At 38.5% G+C, this 24,067-nt stretch overlaps 1 protein-coding gene across 1 annotated transcript in view; it reads right to left on the minus strand.

The window, feature by feature from the left end:
- Window positions 1–24,067, minus strand: part of RBMS3 (RNA binding motif single stranded interacting protein 3) — a 668,889-nt gene that overhangs the window by 220,653 nt on the left and 424,169 nt on the right. The window contains exons 5-6 of the mRNA XM_081826971.1: window positions 21,880–22,037; window positions 6,858–6,951 (exon numbers count right to left, since the gene is read on the minus strand). Coding sequence (XP_081683097.1) covers window positions 6,858–6,951; window positions 21,880–22,037 — 252 coding nt within the window. The remainder of the gene's footprint in view (window positions 1–6,857; window positions 6,952–21,879; window positions 22,038–24,067) is intronic.

The following is a 24,067-nucleotide window of genomic DNA, read 5'->3' on the forward strand; positions in this document are numbered from 1 at the left end:
AAAAAAAAAGAAAAGATCTGAAGATTTATCTCAATGTTTTCCTCCAAGTTTGTTGATGCACAGGAGTTGGGTATCAACCATATACCCTCAGGAAGTTCATTGAACAAATACAAGTAGAAGGGTTATTCAAGACAAGGGAGTGCACATCAACTCCAAAGAACATTTGCTAAGAATCTGCATTGAGTTGAGCAATAGCTGTTGAAGCAGGAAAAATGGAAAAACAAAAACAAAAACAAACACAAAAACAAAGCCTGGTTTAGAAAACTCAGAATCGAATCAAATAAGTAAACAAAAAATTACCTCAGTACTGCTTACACTTTCCCACCTGCTCCTGTGAAGATTAGAACTTCGGAGAAAATCAAGCGAAGTATAAGATTGAGTAAGGAAATCTCCAGTGTTGCTGAAAATGTCCAACATTCTAATCCAAGGTCTCCAATTGTCCAGCTAAAGATCATCTCCATTTCTCTTAAGCCATTCCCACTTAGGACCTCATTATCAACATCCACCACTCCACATTCATCCAGGACCAACATCTCATAAGTCCCTTTCTCTGTGGCCCTAATTTTCTATGCTTGCATCCCACCTTCACTTTGCTGCTGGCATTATGACTATTCCCTAGTTTTCCCTTCCCTCCCCAATTTCAACAACCATCCACCTCTTTATGCCCTCAGTTGTTCCAAGGTCAGCCATGTCACTGGTGGCATGTTTGTCCTTATCTTTTTCCATACTTCTCTTGCTAAATTTAAACCCTGACTACCATGTGTCTACTACCACTAATATTCATCTTCATCATCCCAAATATGTGGTTCATAAGTACGGCTGTTAAATAAAAAAAGTCACAAAAACAATATATTTGGTCTATGCAATTCACTTCACCATTTTAGCTGGGTCTGTTTTCCTCTATGGTCAGAAGTCTTAAATCAAAACATAGTTCCCCATCACAATTCCGGGAACACCCACCTTAATTTGAGTTTCCCCGAATCAGAGCTTGGGACAAGGTAATTTAATTGGGAGCTGATGCCAGGAAGCAGATATTATAGAAAGGGAAAAGGAAGGCAGGGAAGAAGGAAAAGCCAATAAAAGGTGCCTCACTGAGCTTGTTTTACCACTGTGGACAATCCTGTAAGGAATCTTGTAGATTGTGACTTAGAATTGTCTCTCCAAAGAATGAGAGGCTCAATTTTATCCACTGACTTCAATAACCCGCTAGTTGAGGGTTGTTCCAAGAAGTGACAACTCTCCCAAAGTTTGCAGAAAACCTATGCTGTGTTGGGTGAGCTTTTATATATTTTGCCCCAAGGTAGGAAAGTGGAGCGATTCAGTAGATGCTCCAGATGGATGCTTCCAGGATGAACAGAGATTGCCCACTTATTGCAGCTGTAATCAGGTAGGAGGAGGGGATGTAGCATAGGGCACACAACCCATTTCAATCATTCTAACCTCCTGAAGATGATCCCCTGTACCTTCCCTGTCAGGCTTCTCATTTTCCAGATTAGAAATTTAATCATCTTTGTCTCCTTTCTCCCCTCTCTAATCAGTAACCAACTCATACTTTGACAGTTTCAACTGTGGCTCCATAGGAAGGTTGAGAAATGATTGACCTAGTTCATGTCCATAGAATTCATACAGATTCTAAGACTCTATTGACTCTGAAATTGCCAGGCTACTCTGTGAAGTTCACTAATAATATCCCAACAGTGTTTCATTATGAAGCAACTATGTATTTGGTACCTTGAAATAATTAAGAAGGCATCACTAACATTAAAAATGAGAGTCTTCACAGAAAGTAGCTCCTAAATATTGCAAAAATCCTCTTATTAATGAGAAATCTAAACTGACACTCAGTTGGGGATTGTAGTATTTACAAAGTTTCTTACGCAAATGATGTTCTAGTTTCCCGAAGATGAAAAACTCAGAGTTAGGCAATGCTTCAATCAAGTAAAACCATAAAAAAACATATTTTTGATAAGCTGTATACCATAACACTTTTCTATTTGTTGCCTTATACTCAACTACTACATTTGTTACATTTGTGGACTTAATAGACAGCTATGCCTGAGGAAACACTGATTGTGAGGGACTGCAACAGTGTCCACTGATACAAATTTGTATACTATTGCCAAACATTCAGAATTTTGTACCATGTCTTTAATTAAATATAAATGTAATTTAAGTACATTGTTGATATTTTACTCTGGTAAGTTTAAAGGTAAACAAACAACATTTCTTTTCATGTTCTCTAAAGAAGTACCAGACTTTAAATATTTTTCCTCGCATACTCGCAAGAAATATATATGTATATATCCACAATCATACACATTTTTATTTTCATAAACACACAATAGAAAGATTGTGTGTCAAAGCATCAATAAGGCACACAGTTTTATTTTATTTATTAGAAAATATGATACCTCTATCACTCACTTAGTTGTCTAAATTTCTGTTGATCACAGATTTGTTAAAATTAAAAACATCTCAAAATATGGTGAGGTCTCTCCCTACCCTTCCCTACTTTTTTTGAAGTTCAACTGGGATTAGACATAATTACGTCAAGAGTAAGAAAATCATACTAAAAGTGGGTTATTCCATTTTCTTCTGGAAAGACTGCTCCATTGACAGGAAAATGTGTATACAGGCACAAGTCCAGTTTGAGAGCAAAACGTGATTTATTTTTCTATAAACTAGCCTGCGTGATCCGTTCATCAATACATGTCCTTACATGTGGAAGTCTTTTCTACATGGTGCATCACTCTGCTCCAGGGGCTCTTTGGAAGTGAACCTTTCAAGTTCATGCCCTCCAAATCCCTTAAGTGTCTGGGAACTTACCCTTTGCTTTTGCCAGAGGTTTGAAAATGAAATGCTTTGGGGCTGTACAACATCGCTGTGCAATTCATTATGGGACAAAGAAATGTCTGGGGTTAGGCAGGCAAGCAACTAATGATCCTTCATTTTGTCCAGAAAACATCAAGATCGATATGTAGGACATGCAACATTTATGGAACACTGTGTTTTCTTTTCCCTCTAGGGGAGGGAGAAAATACTAGATGATGGTTTCCTGTAGATGGCTACATGACTGACCCTGGCCTCTCCTTCCCACCTGCCAGTAGTAACACAGCGGCCTGATCCCATACCATACATACCAGAATTCAAATAACTTTATTTTTTTTTTGGCATGTATATTTAGCCTCATTGATCCAGGTAACCAAAATCTGGGGACAACGTTATAATCCAAAGTGAACAGAACTAGTTCTGGAGGCTCTAATACCCATTAATGATCCATTATGTATTCATTAAAATTAGATCTTTTACGAACAAAAAGGAGGAGCCCAGAGAAAGCATGAAGCAAAAGAAGATATCTGCAAAGTTTCCTTCCAACTCACATAATCTGTCAGCAGGAATCAAGATTAAATACCATCATGAATTATATTTAATGAAAAAATTGTTGCTAGACTAACAAATCAAAATGGAAGCAGCAACATAAATGTGGTCAATGTTACATGTCCTTGCAAATATCCTTAACTATAATTTTTTTTTTTAATTTGAAATTCAGAGCAATGCCAAAGCTTTGGGTTGAATTATTTTTTTTTTTCTTATTCTTATATGGAAATGACACAGTACAGGATTTGGAAACTAGATGATCATCTCAGGGAAATAATTAACTTTGCAACTCCTTTTAAGAGAAATCATTTGTCAAAAGTGACAGAAACCAAAATGGCACTATATTTGCCCAGTGACATGTGCACATTTCCCCCAAGTCATCCCTAAATGGAGAAGTAAAGAATGCAAATTGGGTACTAATTGTTCTCTACTTGCTTAGCATAAGATAAAAGCAGGGGTCTAGTGTAAGAAGATGATTGACTTAACATGCAATCTTTTCTACAGCTTTCTTAGGGCCTGAGAATCTCAGGTCATTGTTAGATCATTGTGGGGCCATCAATCACATGACCTTAAAGCATTATATTGAAACCATCAATGTGAGTTCCAGAAAACTGCAAACTGAATTCCAAGATGCCGAATCTTGATAATGTAGAACACTGAGATGTTTATAATTTTTTTGAATCCTATTTTAGTTGTAGGGGGGTCAGATCAATTATAGTTGCTTTTAATTAGTATACCCACAAGCAAGGACAGTCTCTCTAAAGCTACATTAGGATTGAAAAAGCTAGGAAATTGGTGATTTCTTTTGAAAATATCAAAGGAATCATTTCCAATTCAGTATCAGGGCCCTATAGTGACATCCCACCTGCAGTCTTCAAGTTGGAATAGAAAATTGGATTAAGATATGAGTTTTTGGAAATAACATTTCAATCATCTACAATAAATAAGCAGTGAGGACCAATAAGGGCAAACAGCATACACTCATATTTGATCATACCCATTCTGACTTCGTGAATCAACTCAATGAGGGCGTTTTACTACTGGACTTACCAAAATACCCACATTTTGCATTATATCCTATTTTATTCCGTATCAAACTTAAACATTAAAGATGAAATATCTTCTGTTAACATTTGACTCTGTTTGATTTCCACTGCATAAATAAGCAAATTCAAGTAATAATGATGATCAATATCATATATTTAATTCTATTACACTGAGTACAAATCTCAGAAGCATAAACTTATATCTCTTAAGAGTTTTATAACTGAGCGTAATTATTTTGCTTCTTGGGTTCCCATGAGATAAAAGTGAGTGAGAGGGTGCCTGGGTGGCTCAGTTGGTCAAGCAACTGCCTTCGGCTCAGGTCATGATCCTGGAGTCCCAGGATCGAGTCCCACATCGGGCTCCCTGCTCAGCAGGGAGTCTGCTTCTCCCTCTGACCCTCCCCCCTCTCATGCTCTCTCTCTCTCATTCTCTCTCTTTCAAATAAATAAATAAATAAAATCTTTTTAAAAAAAAAGTGAGTGAGAAACTCATAACCAGGTTCTTGCTATTCACAATGTTTCCATTGGGTGTAGCTATGATATTAGACAGGTTGATATCACAGTCTGTGTATTCAGGAAGAATGCCCAGACGTTTGGGGATTTGTAGTGACTTTCTTTGTCTTTAGCATTAAATTGTATTAGTCAGCTATGTTCTATGGCGAAAACCAAATAGTACAGCTTCAAATCAATCAAGTCAAGAAGGATTTCAATGACTTTTTCTGAAAATGAAGAAACCTAAAAAAAACCCTGAGATGTATTATAACTTTAATCAACAAAAATTTCTACATAATTTGCTCATTCTTTTTTTTTTTTTTTTATGTAACCATCTAATTCACACCTAGTTTGAATGCCTTCTAGATAGGCATCCGTTGGATAAAATGGGACAAATAAGGGGAGAATCCTCTAATAATGCAACCCCTTTATTCAATGATAGGTCTGAGCAGAGTATCTTAAAGTGTCTTTTATGCTAAAAGAAAAAAAAAATAAGTATTTTTCCTAAAATTCAAGGGCAGCTTACATGCTGAGATGAAAACTGCTAACTCTTTCCTTAACAACACCATATGTCTCCAATTGGATCATAATGCAGTCGGTTCTCAAGGGAACGTTATGCATGGAAGCTAACCAAATCGAGACACAGGCGTCAATGTGTGCGCACTCTCTGATTAACCAGGAGATGCTGCTTTGGATTTTCCAGATCATCTAAGTGAGCATCTGAAGGGCCCTTCTCCTTTCCCGACACCTCCCCAAATGAACCGAGGCCTAAAAGGACCCTGACCCTTTTACAATAATATTTCTCTTTTTGTTCAGATTTCCTCTTCTATGTAGCCTCAATACATTTTAAGGAACTGAAATATTTAACCCCTGAACTCTCTAACCATGTGTTTTAAATAGCAGACACATTACATAGCAAACACTATATTAGTCCAGCTTAAAAAAATCAAAAGGAAAATATCAGAAGACTGAAGAAGTCACATTTGTCCCCTGAGAATCACCAAAAACGAAAAAGCAACCAATAAACCAATACGGATTAGTCAGACATTTCTTTATCCACTCATTATAATTCTTCCTTTTTAGCACTTCACTCCATCTTGAGTATTTTTATGCATGAGTAAGATATATTTTTTAATCTACTCACTTAATATTAAACACTTGCCATATATACTGCTACCAGATTAATAGCAAGTTGAGGTATTGCAGCTGAAGTCCAGACACATGAGACATATTCAGTTCCTTATGTTGAATGTAATTTTTAATAGCAGAAAGTTATATCAACTTATGATGTGTATAAAAGTTTAAGGATTTTGCCTTGGGAAATGTGAAATGGGACAGTCAAGATTGGTGCTTCTCAAACTATCTCCGATGAGTGGACAGTTCACAAAAAAAAAATCAATATGTCAGTAACTGATATTTTTTTAAAAATATGAAATTATGCATTCAGATTTCATGGCAATGTCAAATTGCTATAAAATTTCTAAATGCAAAAAAAAAAAAAAAAAAAAAACAACACCCAAAAGGCATTTCTAAATGCTTCCTCTCATGCTCTGTCCCCTTCTTGTGATGGACTGATAAAAAATGTTTGGAAACTGGCATCAATCAGTGTACTTCACTGTGACTATCACTGTTTAGATAGATACATTATAAAATAGAAACAGGAGTCATGAGCTTCCTTCACTTGAAGTGCATTTTAAACTATTCTTTGCTGTTTCTCTTCCAATTCACTTCAGACAATCAGCAGCAGAGAGTCAAAAGAAAGGCCAAAGAAGAATCACCAAGAAGCTTTTGGTAGTTTTGAGAAAGATAAGTTGCTACTTACTATTTAAAAACACACAATTACAAAAGTAACCTTTTCATTCCCAGTGACCAACCAAGGGCTTTACCGTGTACTCATTTTAATAATAGCAATCAGCCTAGACACAAATGAATGATTATTTAATGGTATTCCTTACCTGGGATGCCTGGTGGTGTTTTCAGATATTTTCCATTAAAATGTTGAATTACCACTTCACATTTTTCAGTAGACTCCATTCTGGAAAAAGAGGTAAACAGGGGATCATATACTTTCTTAAGGTTGTGTATATTCAGGAAAAGTAAATAAAAATGAAAACGAAAATAGAAAAGCCATGGAAAAGCTTGATTTGAGAATTCTACGAGACTTGTCAACTGTTGCCATGACCACCATGATCAAACTATCACAAACTCACCATTGCTGAGAGTAGGTATTTATTTACTGCATTGAAAGTTGCCTATGTGGGGACGGCTCTATGCTGATTCCTCTCCCAGAAGTAATACTGAGGCATCATCTTACTTAATCCACAAAACACTGTCTGGCAGTTGAAAGTGCTCCATAAATACCTGTTGCATGTCTGAATTAGCAAACCTGAAAGGTAGGTCTTGTTGCCCTTTCCATCGAAGGCTCTGAGGCTTACACAGACGAACGACCTTGGCAATGAGTGGCGGAGTTGAGATTTTAACTAAGGCTTGTCTAACACCAAAGCAGAACTATAACTACTAAGCTATTGGGCTGAGGGACTCCACAAAACAAGCTGAGGAGATGTGCTGTTATTTCCACTCTGTGTCGTCTAACGTGATGATTAATATAGTAGCGTTGTCACCAACACCTTGACATTTTTATTGAAAACCCACTGGGTGAAAGTACAAAAGAGAATTATTTGGGGTCCCAAATGTGTCCTCAGAGTCCTCAGAGAACATAAATACATAAACCTCAACTCCTGAACTTTCTTCACTTTGAATTTTGGAAATCCTCTCTTTTTTCACACTAGATATCCATATTCCTAAACTAGGTTTCTTGGGTCAAATTTTGGCATCTCACTTGCAAGCTAATGAATGAACATTTTGAACTATACCATCATAATGTCAATATTGGCAGTGTTACCCTATCCTAAGTAGACTAGTATTGGCAACATTTTCTAAATAATTAACTATAGCAGGGCTTTATTTTATAACATTGGATGGGGAAGATAAAAATTAAAGGGCTGATTCTGATGAAAGGAAATTAAGTCCCCCAAACAGTACACTAGAGGCAAATACAAATTTAAAAAACAGCCCACACACATATGAAAGAATGTGTATGAAACGTGTGAAATTTGTCTAAAAGGCAAAATATAATTTTGGATTTTCTGCTGTGTTATTAATATGAGCTGTCTTGGAATGGAGCTTTTTAACTCAAGTTATAAAACTTCCCTACACCTAAATCTTAAGTGTGTTTTCAGGAGCCTATTACATGCACAGGAAATAAGATAAGGGAAAATATGTAAACAAACACCAAATAGGTTACACATTTATTACAGCTACAGGAATTCAAATGTGAGAGGAATTCCAGAAACCAGGGAAACACTGAGAAGTGGGCACAGGAGGCCATAAGGGCCCTTAGAGAAGTCATTAGGGCAGGGAGCTGACCAGGCCCTGTGTCCTTTTAGAGGGGGTGAGGTGAGCAGAACACTGTGCCTTGGGTGCCTGGGTGGCTCAGTCGTTAAGCGTCTGCCTTCGGCTCAGGTCATGGTCCCGGAGTCCTGGGATCGAGTCCCACATCGAGCTCCCTGCTCAGCAGGAAGCCTGCTTCTCCCTCTCCCATTCCCCCTGCTTGTGTTCCTGCTCTAGCTATCTCTGTCTCTGTCAAATAAATAAATAAAATCTTAAAAAAAAAAAACAACCAAAAAACACTGTGCCTGTGTGGGAGGTTCACAGGGGTTTGGGGTACTCTTGAAGATAAGCTGAGAGATGCAGACAAGGGTACCTGAATTATCAGGTTAAGAAATTCTAGATGGTATCAGAAGCATATTCCAATGGGGGGGGCTGTCATTATTTTCTGACTCAATTTTTTTTTTAAAAAGGGTCTTTTCTGATGTATATTCCTATGAGGCATGGGATGCAGGCACATCTTTCTGTATAGAGACACATATAAATGGCAAATCTCTACCTACCAAGCAAAACTGACTTCCCTGGCATGAGACCAATGCAGAAGGACAGAGCCACAGACTTAGAATAAGTCTGTACTTGGCTCAAAACTCTGCTGGCACCATCTTGAAATTCTTAATGATTTTCTAATAAGGGTCCTGCATTTTTATCTTCCACTGGGTCCCACAAATTATGTCACTGGTCCTGCTATGACAAGAAAGTGCAGGAAACCAATAGGTTATTATTCATTTATCAAATGGCCCAGTGGATCCACATAGGTGTTATTTTGAAAAACATGTAAAGAATGAATCAATTTTATATCCAAATGTGGGGGAAAAAAACAACTAAACCTCTTTAAGCTTAATAACATACAATTTTGATAAATAAAAATAAAAACAAAGAGAGCATTTTGTTCACTGCTTAATCACAAGTTCCTCCAAGTCAGAAGATATTTGGGTTAGAAAGGCAAGATGAATCTTTCTCCATTACAAATATTTAGGAATAGCTAAGTACACTTTTCCTAACTCCTTCAAGTTTTTCTTTCCGTGGAATCCTTTACAGTAAATCTTCCAACCTGTTATTATTATTATTATTTTTTTTTTTGAAGTACGAAACTTGCATTTCTAGGAACAAAAGAATTCTAATTCTGTTCTCTGTCTTCCCACAGGATCTACTATCTATCGTCTCTTAGGGACATTAACTTTCCTTCCTACCAGAGACATGAATGGGAGAGGAAATGTAAGCCCTTAATTACTACAGATGTTACTTTATGGAATTTTTATTCCAGGAGAGCTACAGAATGAAAAGCTTATGCCCCAGAGCCCCCCTCCTTGTTCAATCTCTCTCTGGATACTCATCTAGATAAAAGGCAGTTAAGAATCTAAAGCTTGCTTGCAAGAGTCCTACAAATCAAATCCTTTCTCTTTGTCTTAAAATGACATGGAATTCTAAATGAAGACTAAAACTAGACTGGGGTGTGTGTGTGTGTGTGTGTGTGTGTGTGCACGTGCTTGTTGATTCTATATGTGTTTTAGGAAATACAGAAGAAGCTAAAGTAGGAAATCAGGTGGTTCACCAACTCTACCCACCTAAAATTTTTTTGCTCTGGATTGAAAGCCTTAAGTCTTTCCTTTTGGATTCTAAGTATGATCATCTTTTCTTAAGACTATTTTACATCCATATCAAGCCGGATGGGGGCTGTTTCTAGGAGCATAAAGAGAGCAGCATAGATTGTTCACTGTGGCTTCATTCAGATTTAACTAAGTGAAAGTCTGCATTGAGCCTTTAGAGACTCTCCTCCCTGAAAGAATAAATGCAATAAAAGTCTGTTTTCTGTAGCTGCTGGTGCTTAGTGTCAAACCATGTTAGGCTGCACCACCCAGCAGTGACAATTTCATTCTAATACACGGGGCACATTTTAACAAGGCAAAGCAGTCCCAGCAAAGACAGTGATATAGGAGCCACCAAGGAAAGGCTCAGGGTTCCTCATGTATTTTATGTGGAAACCGAACAAAAGTGAGACTGGAGCTCTGGGGCGGGGTGGGGGTGGGGGGTGGAGAGAGACTGCATGTGAATAGCCACCTTAGGAAGAATGTGCCCATTCTCTTCTCAAGTTTCACAATTAACTGCTTTGAAATGCCAGCTCAAGCTATCTGCAATCTGGCCCACGCTTCAGTTGAAACTGACACTAGCATTATCAAGTGAGTCTGAAAAGGCAGCATGCCAGACAAAGCTGCCTTTACATGTCCCTTTCAGACGGGCCACTGAATCACTACTACAACCACATCTCTTCTTCCCAGGCGGTACCTGAACCCCCTCTAGTACCTCGGGACAGCTCGCGTGCCAGGCCAACCATTCACCCGAAGATACATTAATTAGGTTCTTACAAGGCTCCAATCATTGTATAAAGCTTCAGGGTTTTCTGTTAGGTCTGATGTTTAAATATAAATACACATTAAAGGTCCCGTTTGACATTCTTTCTTGTCTCAGTGCCTAGGAACCTGGCTTCAGTCATTCAAAACAAACCACAGAATTGTGATTTAAAAAAAAATTTTTTTTATACCAGTTACTAAGGGGAGCCGGTTTCACAGCCAATACAATTCCCACAGGCAAGTTACATCAGAGGAGAGTTTGATCCAATATTAGTAGAATGTTCTGGGTCAGACTTGACACACAGATGTGGAAAAGGATTTTGCAAAACCATCTGCAGCCTCCCTATCTCAGCTCAAGAGAGGATCTCTCAGTTTATGATCTTAAAGCAATAAGCATTATTAACCATATATGTAAAACAAATCCACCCTGCCACTTATTTTGGTTAATTAGAGGTTTCCGCTATTGTGAAATTTTTGTGGTTTTGCAATCATAGGCTTTGTACAAATTATTGGCAACTTAGAATATCCAACGTTGCAAGCCAGTCTTCCATCTAAATCTGGTTAGAGTTACGCAAAGGGACAACATTAACAGATTTTTAAAAGTACTAAAATGTGCACTCCTTCTGAGGTTTCAAAAATAAATTCCATCATTCACTTCTTACTCTATCGTAATGGAAAGCACAGCAGTCGAGTCCCAGGAACAAAGATGAGTAAATGAGTTGAATTTTCTTCTGAGTCTTTAATATTTGTTTTCTATCTGCCGGGTGCTTGACATTTTTAGGATATAACAAGTATCATAAACGCCAAATATTGAAGCAGAGCTGCCTCTCTGCCATCTACCTTTGCCAAAACCCAGACATTTGGGTGGTGTCTTACTCGGCATTACAACACATTCCTCTTTAGGAAATGAAACTGTGGACAATATTTAACTAATTAAAACCCACTCCAGAGTTTTAGAATCACATAATTTCAGGACTAGAAATAGCCCCAGATATCAACTTCTAAATTGTACAGATGAAGAAACTAACACTAGTTGCCTTCCCTAGAGACTAGTTAGTGGATGAACCTGGAATAGAACCTTTGTCTCTTGACTCTCAGTTCAGATGGTTTACCTGTAAGAGATGAAGTACCATTGCTGGCCTCCCATCATCCCTCCTGATTCCCTGTACTCTGTCTACTTTAATGTGTTCTGATGCTGGATAGATCATGCTACCTTCATTCTAGTTCAATCTCTGTTAACTGGAGCAGCTGTTCTCAAAAATGGAGATACACCATAGCACTTATTTCGCATAGCATAATACCCTCTAGTTCCATCCAAACACCTTCATCTGACGTGACTGGAAGGGTACTTCACCTCTATGGTATTCTTTCCAAAAACCTATACATCATATGGATCCTATCATGAGAAAAACGTCAGACAAACCCAACTCTGGAGACATTCCCCAGGATACCTGGCTAGTGCTACTCAGGAAAAACAAGGAAAGTCTGAGAAATTGTCACAAACTATAACAGACTGATGAGACATGACAACTAAATACACAAATGGCACCCTGGATTGGATTCTGGAGCAGAAAAAGTGTATCAGTAGAAAAAACTGGTGAAATCCAAATAAAGTCTGGAGTTTAGTTAATAGTAATGTATCAATATCAGTTTCTTAATTTTGACATATACACCATGGCGATGTAAAATGTTAACAAATGACGTGGTGTGTATGGGAACTCTCTATTACTTTTGTAACGTTTCTGCTAAATTAAACTCACTCCAAAATAAAATGTTTATTTTAAAATGACTGTACATTAAAATGATCAGGAAACTATTTTTAAAAATACCAATGTCTGGGCCCCAGCCCATGAGATTCTAATTTAACTGCTTTGGCATGAAGTCCAGGCACATATTTTTCAAAGCTCCCCAGGTGATTCCAGTGTGCAGCCAGGATTGAAAACCACTGTTCTGGAGCTCTTTGTCACATGTCCCAAACTAGAAATCATGGGCTGAATCCAGCGTTCAGGTAGAAAGTTTTGTTTGGACTACAAAGAGGTTTTAGAGAATCTGAAATGGTTGTCAACATTTAAAGACTGGGAGACTTCACGTGAAAATTTGGATTCCTGATTCCTCTTGAAAGATGATATGGTCTGATCCATGTTTTCTGCATGGCAACTATGGTACGATAAAAATAAATTTAGTCTTTGTCCCTGGTTTCTGACACAGAACTCCTAAAACCCATGGTATTTCCTGAGTGAAAGAAATGTCCTTCATTACTTATAATAAAGCCTTTTGGGCCACACCTGAGTTTATGTTAATGAGGTGACTCAAGAAGGGAGCCCTAGAGAGATTCAGGACGGGGCTGATCACCACAAAGACCAAATGATGAGAAGGTTGGAGGCTTCAGCTCCACCCACCACCTCAGGGGATGGGAAAGGGGCTAACGATTGAGCTCAATCACCAATGGCCAGTAAATGAATCAACAATGCCTATGCAATAAAACCTCCATAACAACCACTAAACAAAAGAGTTCAGAGAGATTTACCGGGAGGGTGGTATGCCCCGGGAAGACAGAGAAGCTCTAAGCCACTCCTTATACCCTATATCTTGCCCTTTACATCTCTTTTGGCCATTCCTGAGTTGTATCCTTCATAATATACTAGTAAACAAAAGTAAATTGTTTTCATGAGTTCTGTGGATTGTTCTAGTGAATCAGCAAATCGGACGGGGTCAAGGAATGGTGGGAAGAGTCTTGTGGGGGGACTGAGCCCTTAAACCTGTGAGGTCTGGCAATAATCCTATATAGTCAGTGTTAGAATTGAATTGAATAGTTGGACACTCAGTTGGTGTCATAATTGGAGAACTGATGTGGAAAAACAACATGTATTTATTGTTAGAAAACCTCACACATTTGGTTTTAGAAGTGATGTCATCATAGCAACCATGACCTGAAGTTGAACAGTTGCTTTCTTTAAACCGAATCAGTTTGTCATCATCCCTACCATCCTGTATCAATTGCCAATGCTAAGGTAAAGTTGCAGATGCTTAGTTATCATTAACCTTGCACTATTTTTTCTTTCCTTTTTTTTTTTCCATTAATGAAGTCAAGGGGAAGGAAAAATAAGTCAATTTACCCATGTGTTTTCTGTTTACCCCTCTATATGTCTTCTCTGCTCTATGCTTCAAAGAAGTGATCCATCTATGAACTGTGTCCTCTTAGCTCTTTTATCTGATGGCTTTTCATTGGGTTTAGCCATTGGGGGCCTGGTAGGAGTAAAGAGAAGTCTGACCAGTTCCTGTTTCTTCTCTCTTGGCTTTGGCACCCCCTCTCTGGCTGGGATTGCATCCCTCCCTGTCTCCAGCTATTCCAGGCAGCGCCCCCTTCCATGGCTCTGGGTCTCACTGGCTCTGGGAGCACTCTTCCACCTGCCTTCAGCTATCTCAAGGCAGCAAAAGCTTCCTTCTGCTGGTCATCTCTGGGTATCTCAACATCCTTGGTCAGTTTCCTTCACTCTACCCACACTTTTTGTAAATCCTGCTTTACTCTAGTCTCTTCAGTTAAATCATGTGGGGTGAAATTCTGTTTGCAGCCAGCATGCTGATGGCTCTGCCATAAAACTATCAACGCTGAAGGAACAAAATTATCCTGGAGGCTGTGTGTTTGAAGAAAAAGGCAAGGAAAAAAAAAAAAAAAAGGTTTCTTTTACACCAGTCTGGGAACTACTTGTCTCTTAGATTATCTGCCTACCACCGGTTGACATCATAACTTAAATCTGTCCTTTAACCATAGATTAATGTTTTCAAAAGGAGTTTTGGTGATGAAATGGAAGAAAATTAAATTAAAAACATTAAAATTGAGATAAAGGAGGAATTGATAAGTATAGTATGTTCAGATCTAGAAAAATCCTACCGTTAAATGCCACTGGAATTCATTATCACTTTTAATCAATCTCTTTGAGCTACAGGCACATTTGATTCCTAGATATTATTATCTGTTACATCTCTTTTCTTTCCTCTATGAAATAGAAACTTTGCCTTTTTCTGGTTCCCAAACATGCCAAACTTGGCCCCATCTTAGATCTCTGATTGCATTTTCCCCTTTGCCAGGATTCCCTATCCAACCCCACCAAGAGACTCTCTTGTTCCTTCTTATCATCTGTGTCTCAGACTAAATGCTCTCTCTTCCGAGAACTTTCCTGTCCCTGACTTCTAGCCTCTCATTCTGCCATACTCTCTATTTTACCCCTGTTTTATTTTGCCTTTATAGCCCTTTAATTATTTTATATGGATTATTTGATGTTATTTGATATCTTCTTACTTGTTTGGTTACATTTTTTTGTCTCCCCAGTCTAGTAGCATGTCAGATATTTTTCTCCTGTGTACCCCTCTGAATTAATATCTAGAACAATTACTGGCATATTATAGTGCCCAAGAGATATTTACTGGATGAATTGAATGAATGAATAAATACATTATACATATCAGAAAAGGAGGCTCAGAGAGTTGATGTACCTGTCCAAGAACACAGATAGGAGGTGCAGAAGTAAGATGCAAGCTATGTTATTTCTACCCAGAAAGCCATCTTCATAACCACACAGAGTGAGTGGATGGGATGATCCAACTCACAGAAAGTTGAGAATATAGGAAAGACACCAAATAAAAAGACTCACACTTGTGAGTCCAAATGACATTTCCCAGTGTTTCTTCTTTATTGGTGGGAAGCAGACAACCTACCTCACATCTTCACAGCCTTCAGATGGTCCAAGAGTCCCCATCACGGTTTGTGCTTACAGCCAGTACAGGGCAAAGAAATCTTATAGGCCCTGAGCCCACTTAATGTTTACTGTTTCCAGCCTCGAGGTAACAAAGTTCTCCAATTTCAGTTTTACATGAGTAAATATTCAGAACTCTCTTCTCATCCTACAGAGGATGATCCTTGGGATCCAGTCATTTCAATGTTATAATGATAAAACAATAAGTTATATGTTTCCCTCCTTCTCTAAGTTTTTATAAAGCCATGTATAGAGCAAGAATTGAGTCCAGGACATTTCAAAATTATAGATTACTTGATACAATTTAATCCATTTGTTTGATTGGTTGACTGGTTGGTTCTTTGCTTGGTTGGTTGGTGTGGGTCTTGAAACCTGGGCTCCAAATATATGGAAAAGAAAGTAGAATGTTCTGCCGTATCTCTAGCCATGATCATGACTTAACTGATGGTGAAAGAAAGAAATGTTGTGCAGAAACAGATCAAGATAAATGAAGAAACACGTAAAACAAGAACAAAGATCCAGAAGCTGAAGGATGGACCAGAAGTTTACTCTCCAGTAGATCACATTTGCTGGCAATTGGCTGAGGAATTAAGATTACCAAACAGAGTAACAGCCCTTATTCTCTTCAGTCTCAGCAAAAACTGTAACCTCTCTCTGTGCAAACGTAGCTGCAATTTGGAGATGACTAATCACTAAATTTACACTTTGGAGATTTTCTTTGTTCACATTTGATTTCCTATTTCCATGTAGGTTTGAGGTAGAAATGGCAAAACGTTGCCAAAACAGCAAGCAGGGAGGGGGGGGATTTTTAACACAAACATAGATTCCATCAGATCAAGAGATATGATCGAAACACATTCCAAACAATGACAATTCGGTAAGCGTGATGGTCATTTTAAAGGGGCATATATTTGCCTGCAAAGGAAGTATTGGCATTTGCCTTATTATTTTTTTTAATTCCTGTATTTTCATTATGCTGATCCTGAGTCAGAGTTTCATTATATTTCAGGAGGGGAGAAGATAAGGAGCAAGAAGTATCAGGAGGTAGAAGGTAAATCAATAATATTTTAAAGATATTCAACACTAATTAAAGAAAACACAAAAAGAGTATTTTTCACCTACTATTTATACTGATTTTTAATAATCAGGCTGATATTTATCTGCCTATAACCACAATTATTATTATTTTTTTACTTAGCAAAAAGAAAGAACTGAAACTCTTTAATTGGAAAACATGTTCATTTAGTAGAGAGAGACAGAAGACAGGGCTGCCCATATGTTAAAAGTCATTCAAACAAAATTCCATGAGAATCAAATTAAGAGGACTGAAGAGGGGTGAAAAATACTACAAAATACAAAGGTCTCTGTGCTCAGCGGTCTCTCACGCTCTTTGGCTCACCAGGGGAGAGTAAATGCATTTCTTAAAGAGGTTCTATGTTCCCAGATGGTGAAGCTGGATTAATTGTGAATGTTTACCTCCCCCATCTCTTCTGCACTTTGGGTCATTCTTTACCGGCCTCACATAACACTCTTTCAATGTGATTTTTGTTAGACAGATGGTCTCATGTTTCTGGGAATGGGAAATGGATAACAAGAACACACAGTCATGTCCGTCCAGCCTCAGGTTGATTTATGCTCTGATCCTCACCCTGGAAGGCAAGGTAGTCTGTTGGCACTCACTAGCTTTGCAGTAGTGGGTCTGTCTTGTCTGACTGTCAGCATTCCCACCATAAACTTCTGTTTTTTTTTTTTTTTAAAGATTTTATTTATTCATCTGAGAGAGAGAATGAGATAGAGAGAGAGCACGAGAGGGGGGAGGGTCAGAGGGAGAAGCAGGCTCCCCGCCGAGCAGGGAGCCCGATGCGGGACTCGATCCCGGGACTCCAGGATCACGACCTGAGCCGAAGGCAGTCGCTTAACCAACTGAGCCACCCAGGTGCCCCATAAACTTCTGTTTTTAGAGGTTTATGACTTGGCTATAAAATGCTGCCTAGGGGGCGGTGGATCTTACTAATTGTTTTAGGTTGTAAGAGAGTAAAAAAAAAACATAAAAAATGAAATAAAATGTCTGTAATTTCAGAGATATCTGGTGCTTCTGGAATTTGAAAAGCCGGTAATTGTGCTGTGCACCCTCCTGGCATTCAAATCTATGCTTTGAAGTTCAATGTTTTAAATATAAAATGAAGATACTAACCTTTACTTTGAAGAGATGGTTATCAAAGGAGATTAATGTATAGCTTGCAAGTAAAATAATAATGGGGGGTGTCTTTCTAGTTAAAGAATTTTGGGATATCTTGCATATGAATCAAGGACCATATCTGGTGGTTAGAAGTGACCAATGGTAATATTTAAAATGAAACTTGCCAGGGCATCTGGGTGACTCAGTCAGTTAACCGACTGATTCTTGGTTTGGGTTCGGGTCATGATCTCAGGGTCTTGAGACTGAGCCCCGTGCTCAGTGTGGAGTCTGCTTGAGAGTCTCTCCTTCTCCCTCTGCCCCTCACCCTGCTCATGCTCTATTTCTCTCAAATAAAATAAAATAAATAAATAAAAATCTTTAAAATGAAGCCTGATAAATTTATTCAGGTTACACGAATTGAGGGAGTCATAAATTCAAGAGATAGATTCAGTTTACCAGGCACATTTACAGGCCGACTCTTCTCCCAATCAAATAAGCATTTTCTTTTAATAACACCTGTGTCACTGTGAACTTTTAGAGGAAGAAATCATTTGTAAATCAGTAATAGTTGAGCTGATGTGACTGTAGTTTCCCCTAAAACCCCAGTTCACCCATCTCAGAATTGGCTTATCATTGTCATCAAATGCTACCACCCTGCACAGTTATAGTCACAAACAAAAAAAACCAAAACACTTGAAGTGATTTCATTTGTTCATCATCAAAAATTTACTGAAGATCAATAATGTGTCAGACAACATTCTAGGTGCTGGGACAGACATGAAGAAGAGCAAGACATGGTCCCTACACTTGAAGAACAGGACGGGAGATGGATTCATGACCAGTTCATTTGACAAAAGGGGTACAGTGTGATCGAGGTGTCAACAGGAATCATCTCCATCAGGAAAAATTTCTAAGAATGGAACCCAACATTTTGAAATTTTACAGTCCTTCCAGATGATTTGAGAATCAGTCCTAATGCCCTAAGGCAATGCTTTTCAGGGTTTAGAGAGCATGAGAGTCACCTAAAGTGCTTGATAAAGCACAGATTGCTGCACCCCATCTACCCCCCACCATTGCTGATTCAGTAAGTCTGGGATAGGGCCCCAAAATTGCATTTCTAACAATTTCCCAAATAATGCTGACGTTTCTGTCCTGGAAACTACACTTTGAGAACCACTGTCCCAAGGCATCCATTGTATGTAATCCATTAACTTTTCTCACTAGCTGCCGGCTATCCTGGGAAGAAGGGAGAGAATTGTCACTCAAGTTATCTCTGTTTTGTGGTTCAGAGGGAGAGCTCCAAATGAGAAAGGCTAACAATGGGAAAAGGGTGATATCTAAAAAGAAGGAAAACTGTAAAAGTGAATTTGTGAATGATCGAGTTTGTTAAGGTAGTAGCCACAGTGGTTTGAGAAAATGCAGAGAAAATGTCCAAGGTTGCATTTAGAGCAGGCATAAAAGAATAATTTAAAATTCCCACTCTTCCTCAGTTCCTAAAGAAAAAAAGAACTATAGGATTTACTCTTCCATGAAATCATATACTGTGATTATAGTGTTGCCTCTTACAATGTGCATTACTTGATTCTGCACCAAGAAGAATATTCTTCATTTTAAGCAAACTGAAAGTGTATAGAGAAGACAGAAGTGAGAGAAATGAACAGCCCAATCTCTGTGTTATAAGCTGAATTGTGCCTCCAACCACAACAAATTTCTATGTTGAAGTCCTTCATAATGTGAGTGTATATGGAGATAGGGCCTCGAATGGGTGGGTCCTCATCCAATCTGACTGATGTTCTTTAATTTTTTTTTTTTTTAAAGATTTTTATTTATTTGACAGAGAGAGATACAGCGAGAGAGGGAACACAAGCAGGGGGAGTGGAGAGGGAGAAGCAGGCCTCCCGCCGAGCAGGGAGCCCGATGTGGGGCTCGATCCCAGGACCCTGAGATCATGACCTGAGCCGAAGGCAGAGGCTTAACGACTGAGCCACCCAGGCGCCCCAAGTTCTTTAATTTTTTTTTTATTTATTTGAGACAGAGAGGGCACAAGGGTGGGGCAAAGCAGAGGGAAAGAGAGAAACAGATTCCCTGCTAAGCAGTGAGCCCAACAGCGTGGGGCTTGATCTGAAGTCCCTGGGATCGTGACCTGAGCCAAAGGCAGATGCTTAACCGACTGGGCCACCCAGGCACCCCTGATGTCCTTTAATTTTTTTTTAATCTAAGTTTATTTATTTAAATAATGTCTATACCCAATATAGGGCTCGAACTCATGACCCTGAGATCAAGAGTCACATGCTCTTCTGACTGAGCCAGCCAGGCGCCCCATGAATGATACCCTTTTAAAAAGAAGAGAGTAAGACACCATGTGAAGACCATGTGAAGATACAGGGAAAACAAGGTCATCTACAAGACAAGGAGGGAAGCCTCAGAGGAAACCAAGCCTACTGGGACCATGATCTTAGACTTCTAGCTTCCAGAACTGTGAGAAAATAAATTTCCGTCATTTAACCCACCCAGTCTGTTGTATTCTGTTACGGCAGCCCTAGAGAATTACTATACTCTGTATCAAAAGCCCTTTGCTTAAAAAAAAAAAAAAAAAAAAAGATCACCACAGATTTTAGAAAATGTTTTCTCTTGATAAAGTTGAAATATGTTCATTTCTCAGCATTACAAATGAAGGAGAAATTCATTTGTTAGAGATTTTCGGGGGACAAGAAGTGGGAGAAGGACCAGAAGGATGTGCATGCTGTTCCTTTCAGTGAACTCCCACACTGGCCAGCCCTCCCACAGTAGCTTAGACACTATCCAACAATGAGGACATTGGCAAAATTCGGAGCCCTGGGTGATGTGATTAGCTCTGTCTTGACCATGCAAATGAGCAGTTACCAATGATCTGAAAAAGTGAATGCCTCAAGCATACATTCAAGTCAGGGAGAGTTTCTTCATTCTGCTTATTTTTCTTCAACTCATCATGCATCTTGTATATGTCTACCAGTCTACTAGAAAATGGTGGAGATATGAATTTTAAGACATGGTCCATGACTTGTAGGAAGTCAAGTTAGAGATTGGTATGTATGTATGTATGTATGTATGCATGTATTTAGAGAGATAGAGAGAGAAAGTGAGCCCAGGAGGGGCAGAGGGAGACGGAGAATCCCAAGCAGGCTCCATGCTCAGCACAGAGCCCAACACGGGGCTTAATCTCAAGACCCTGAGATCATGACCCAAGCCAAAGTCAAGAGTCAGATGTCTAACTGAATGAGCCACCCAGGCGCCCCTACAATTTGCTATCTTTCAAAGTGTGTTAATAAAAGTTGGTTTGGAATGGTTTCCAGGTAATGGCAGGGTTTATTATAGATGGACACACCTGTCTGCAAAGGGCTGACTTCCCAATGACTCTAGCATCCATTCACTCATCCACGTTAAGTCAGCTGGAGACACATAAACACACCAAGCCATGGAGACATGGCTTTTACTCTCGTTCTTTGTTGTTGAGCAGTTTTTCTCTGCGGTTTCTTTTGCTTTGTTTTTCATGAAAGCACAGCAGGTGCAACCATTTTAACTCCGTTCCTGGCTGAGATCTTCCTTTGTAAACATCCCTTAAAGTTAAGATGAAAACTACTTTTCCTTTTCTGACAATGAAAAAAGTGCAATTTGCTTTTTTCTGTTCTGTGTAAAACATCAAAACCACACAGCCAGGGCCTCTTAAATGCAAATACCCTCCTAATCCCCCCACTTTATATGTCTGGGTTCCTTGGCACTTCCCAACAATTCTTGTTTCTCGAAATCTTTCTTCTCTTCCTTTTCTTGACTGAGAAATTCTATCGTCTCATTCTTTGGAAATCAATGCAAAAACATTTGGATGCTTTGTTCACCACATGGGCTCTTTAGCTTTGGGGTATTGGGCATTTATTACCACCAGCAGAAATTGGCAGCATCTGATTTTGCTAATCTAGAAGAGAGAATTGGGAACTGGGTATACATATCATTATGACCTGAGACACATATAACCATTCTTTGTACATACAGATTTTAGCAAGCACAACATATTTATAATTACATTGGAATTCTTTGGATTGAAGCAAAGATAGAGAGTCGGTTTGAAAAGCTACTTTTTTGCAGGGAGAGGGTAAAATAGTCTATTGCTTTGGGTCCTAGTTCTAGAAAGGAATGGAATTAAAAGGGAATAAGGAGGAAACACAAGTAATACATGTACATGTACGTAGCAAGTGTTTTACCTGGCAAAGCCAACGCCCCTGCTGACTCCATTAGCATCTCTTAGTATTCTTGTGGAAATGACATGTCCGAAGGGTTTCAGCATATTTTCAAGTTCCTGCTCATCCATAGAAATGGGGAGATTTGAGATGTATAGGTTTGTTGGGTCTTGCTCTTGTTGCTAAGGGAAGGAAAGAAACAAATGCATTAGGTTCTGAATATTGAAAAACCTCTTGCACAAATGGATAGACTTTTGCTTGAACTACAATATGGATTCCCAACTTCAACACACTCCTGAACATTCTTTTACTAAGGGCATTACTTCTTTTCAACGAATTCCCTTCTTGCTGAGTGTTTCTCATAGAAACAATGTCATAAATGAAAAGCAAGCTTTCTGCCCAGCCTCCTTAGGAAAGAAAAATAAACTTTTATTGCAACTGAACAAAGGAAACATGTGTATTCTTTTCTATTACCACTAACTACTGCTTCTACTCTCACTGCTCCAATTACCATCACTACTAGTTACAAACGTTGCATTTAGTAAGCACTCATTACAGGGCTAAGCATTGTTCTACACAATTAACATGCATTATTTTATTCAATATTCCTAATAAATATAATTGTTATCATTTTACAGAAGACAAAATTGATCCCTAACTTGTCCAAGTTACAGGGTTCATAAGTATCAAAACCAGGGCTCAACTCTGGGGCTATCACCAAAGTCTGTGGGGTATCACCTAAGTCTATAGGCTTCACTGTCCTGCTCTACTACCTTCCACTTGACAAAAAGGCTGGGGGGGGAGGATGGGAACCACATTGGCCTCAGCATCACTGTGGAATTTGCTAAAAATGCAAATTCTCAGGCCTTACCCCAGAACCATTGAATCAGAAACTTGAGGGTGGGACAAGCAAGCTGTGTTTTGGCCAGCCCTCCAGGTGATTCTGATGACTGGGCAAGTTTGGGAATTGCTATCCTACACCAAACATGTTAATGTTTGAGTGAGATTATGATGTCTATCATTTTCTAATCCAATAGCAATAGTGCTAAGTACATTTCCTTAATAGAATGGGAACCCAAACAATCACTAGCATTATCTCTATGTCCATGAATGTTCTCTCTTTCACACAAGGAATTAGTGTTGGGACTTAGTTGTATATATGTATCAAGATAAAACAGCCATAAACCTGGCATATTAGCCATTAAGATCAAAATATATCATATATTTAACTGCACCTTTATATTTTAACCAAAACAACAACCTTAACTTCAAGGATAAGCAAGATTAGATTGGAAAAAGAAATTCTGAAATCTATAGGAAATGACATTATGGAACAGCGAAACATCTTTTGTAAAGAGATCTCATATTCTAGAAAATTTGAGGTTTTAGGCACAATGAAAAAAATACAAGCAAGATTCCAAATATTATTTCAAGACAAAAAACAATTTTGGTATGAAACTATTGTTTTTAACAGTTCTAAATATTCAGATAGGTCATAATATTTTTATTAAGCTTTGAGATTAATAAGATGTATTATTACATTAAATTTTTTAACAGTTTAGTTTATCACCATGGAAAATGGTAAAAATAAACATATATTCATTCAGAAAAAGACAACACAGCTTTAGTGTTTAGGAATAGTGTAAGTGTAGAAACTGTGCAACTGTAGTCAGTTTCTCTCCCCCTCTCTAACACACACACACACACACACACACACACTACTAAAAAAATGGCATGATCCTAGAGCAAAAACAGAGATAATATTATTATCCTTTCCTAAGTGGTCATGTTCATGTTTTTGTTCTATTTTTTTGTTTGTTTGTTTTTGCTGGGGTAATGGGAAGAAAAAAAGAAAATAAAAAGTGGTGTTTTAGAGACATAATAAAGAATCTTATATACATACAACTTTTAAAAAATTTTCTATATATTTTAGGGAGAGACAGAGAGAGCATGAGTGGGAGGGGCCATGGGAGAGGGAGAGAGAATTTGAGGCAGACTCTGTGCTGAGCATGAGCTGGACATGGGGCTCGATCTCATGCCACTGAGATCAGGACCTGAGCCAAAACCAAGAGTCAGACACAACGCACTGTGCCACTGAGGAGCCCCTATATAACTATTATACTATTTTACTACCCATCATTTAATTTTAATCTTTACATCATTCCAAAGGTAGCTTGGCAAATATCAATATATTCATTGGATAATGAGGAAA

The sequence above is a fragment of the Leptonychotes weddellii genome, chromosome 1 (assembly GCF_054177405.1).
Source record: "Leptonychotes weddellii isolate Sample4059 chromosome 1, ASM5417740v2, whole genome shotgun sequence".
Classification (NCBI taxonomy): domain Eukaryota; kingdom Metazoa; phylum Chordata; class Mammalia; order Carnivora; family Phocidae; genus Leptonychotes; species Leptonychotes weddellii.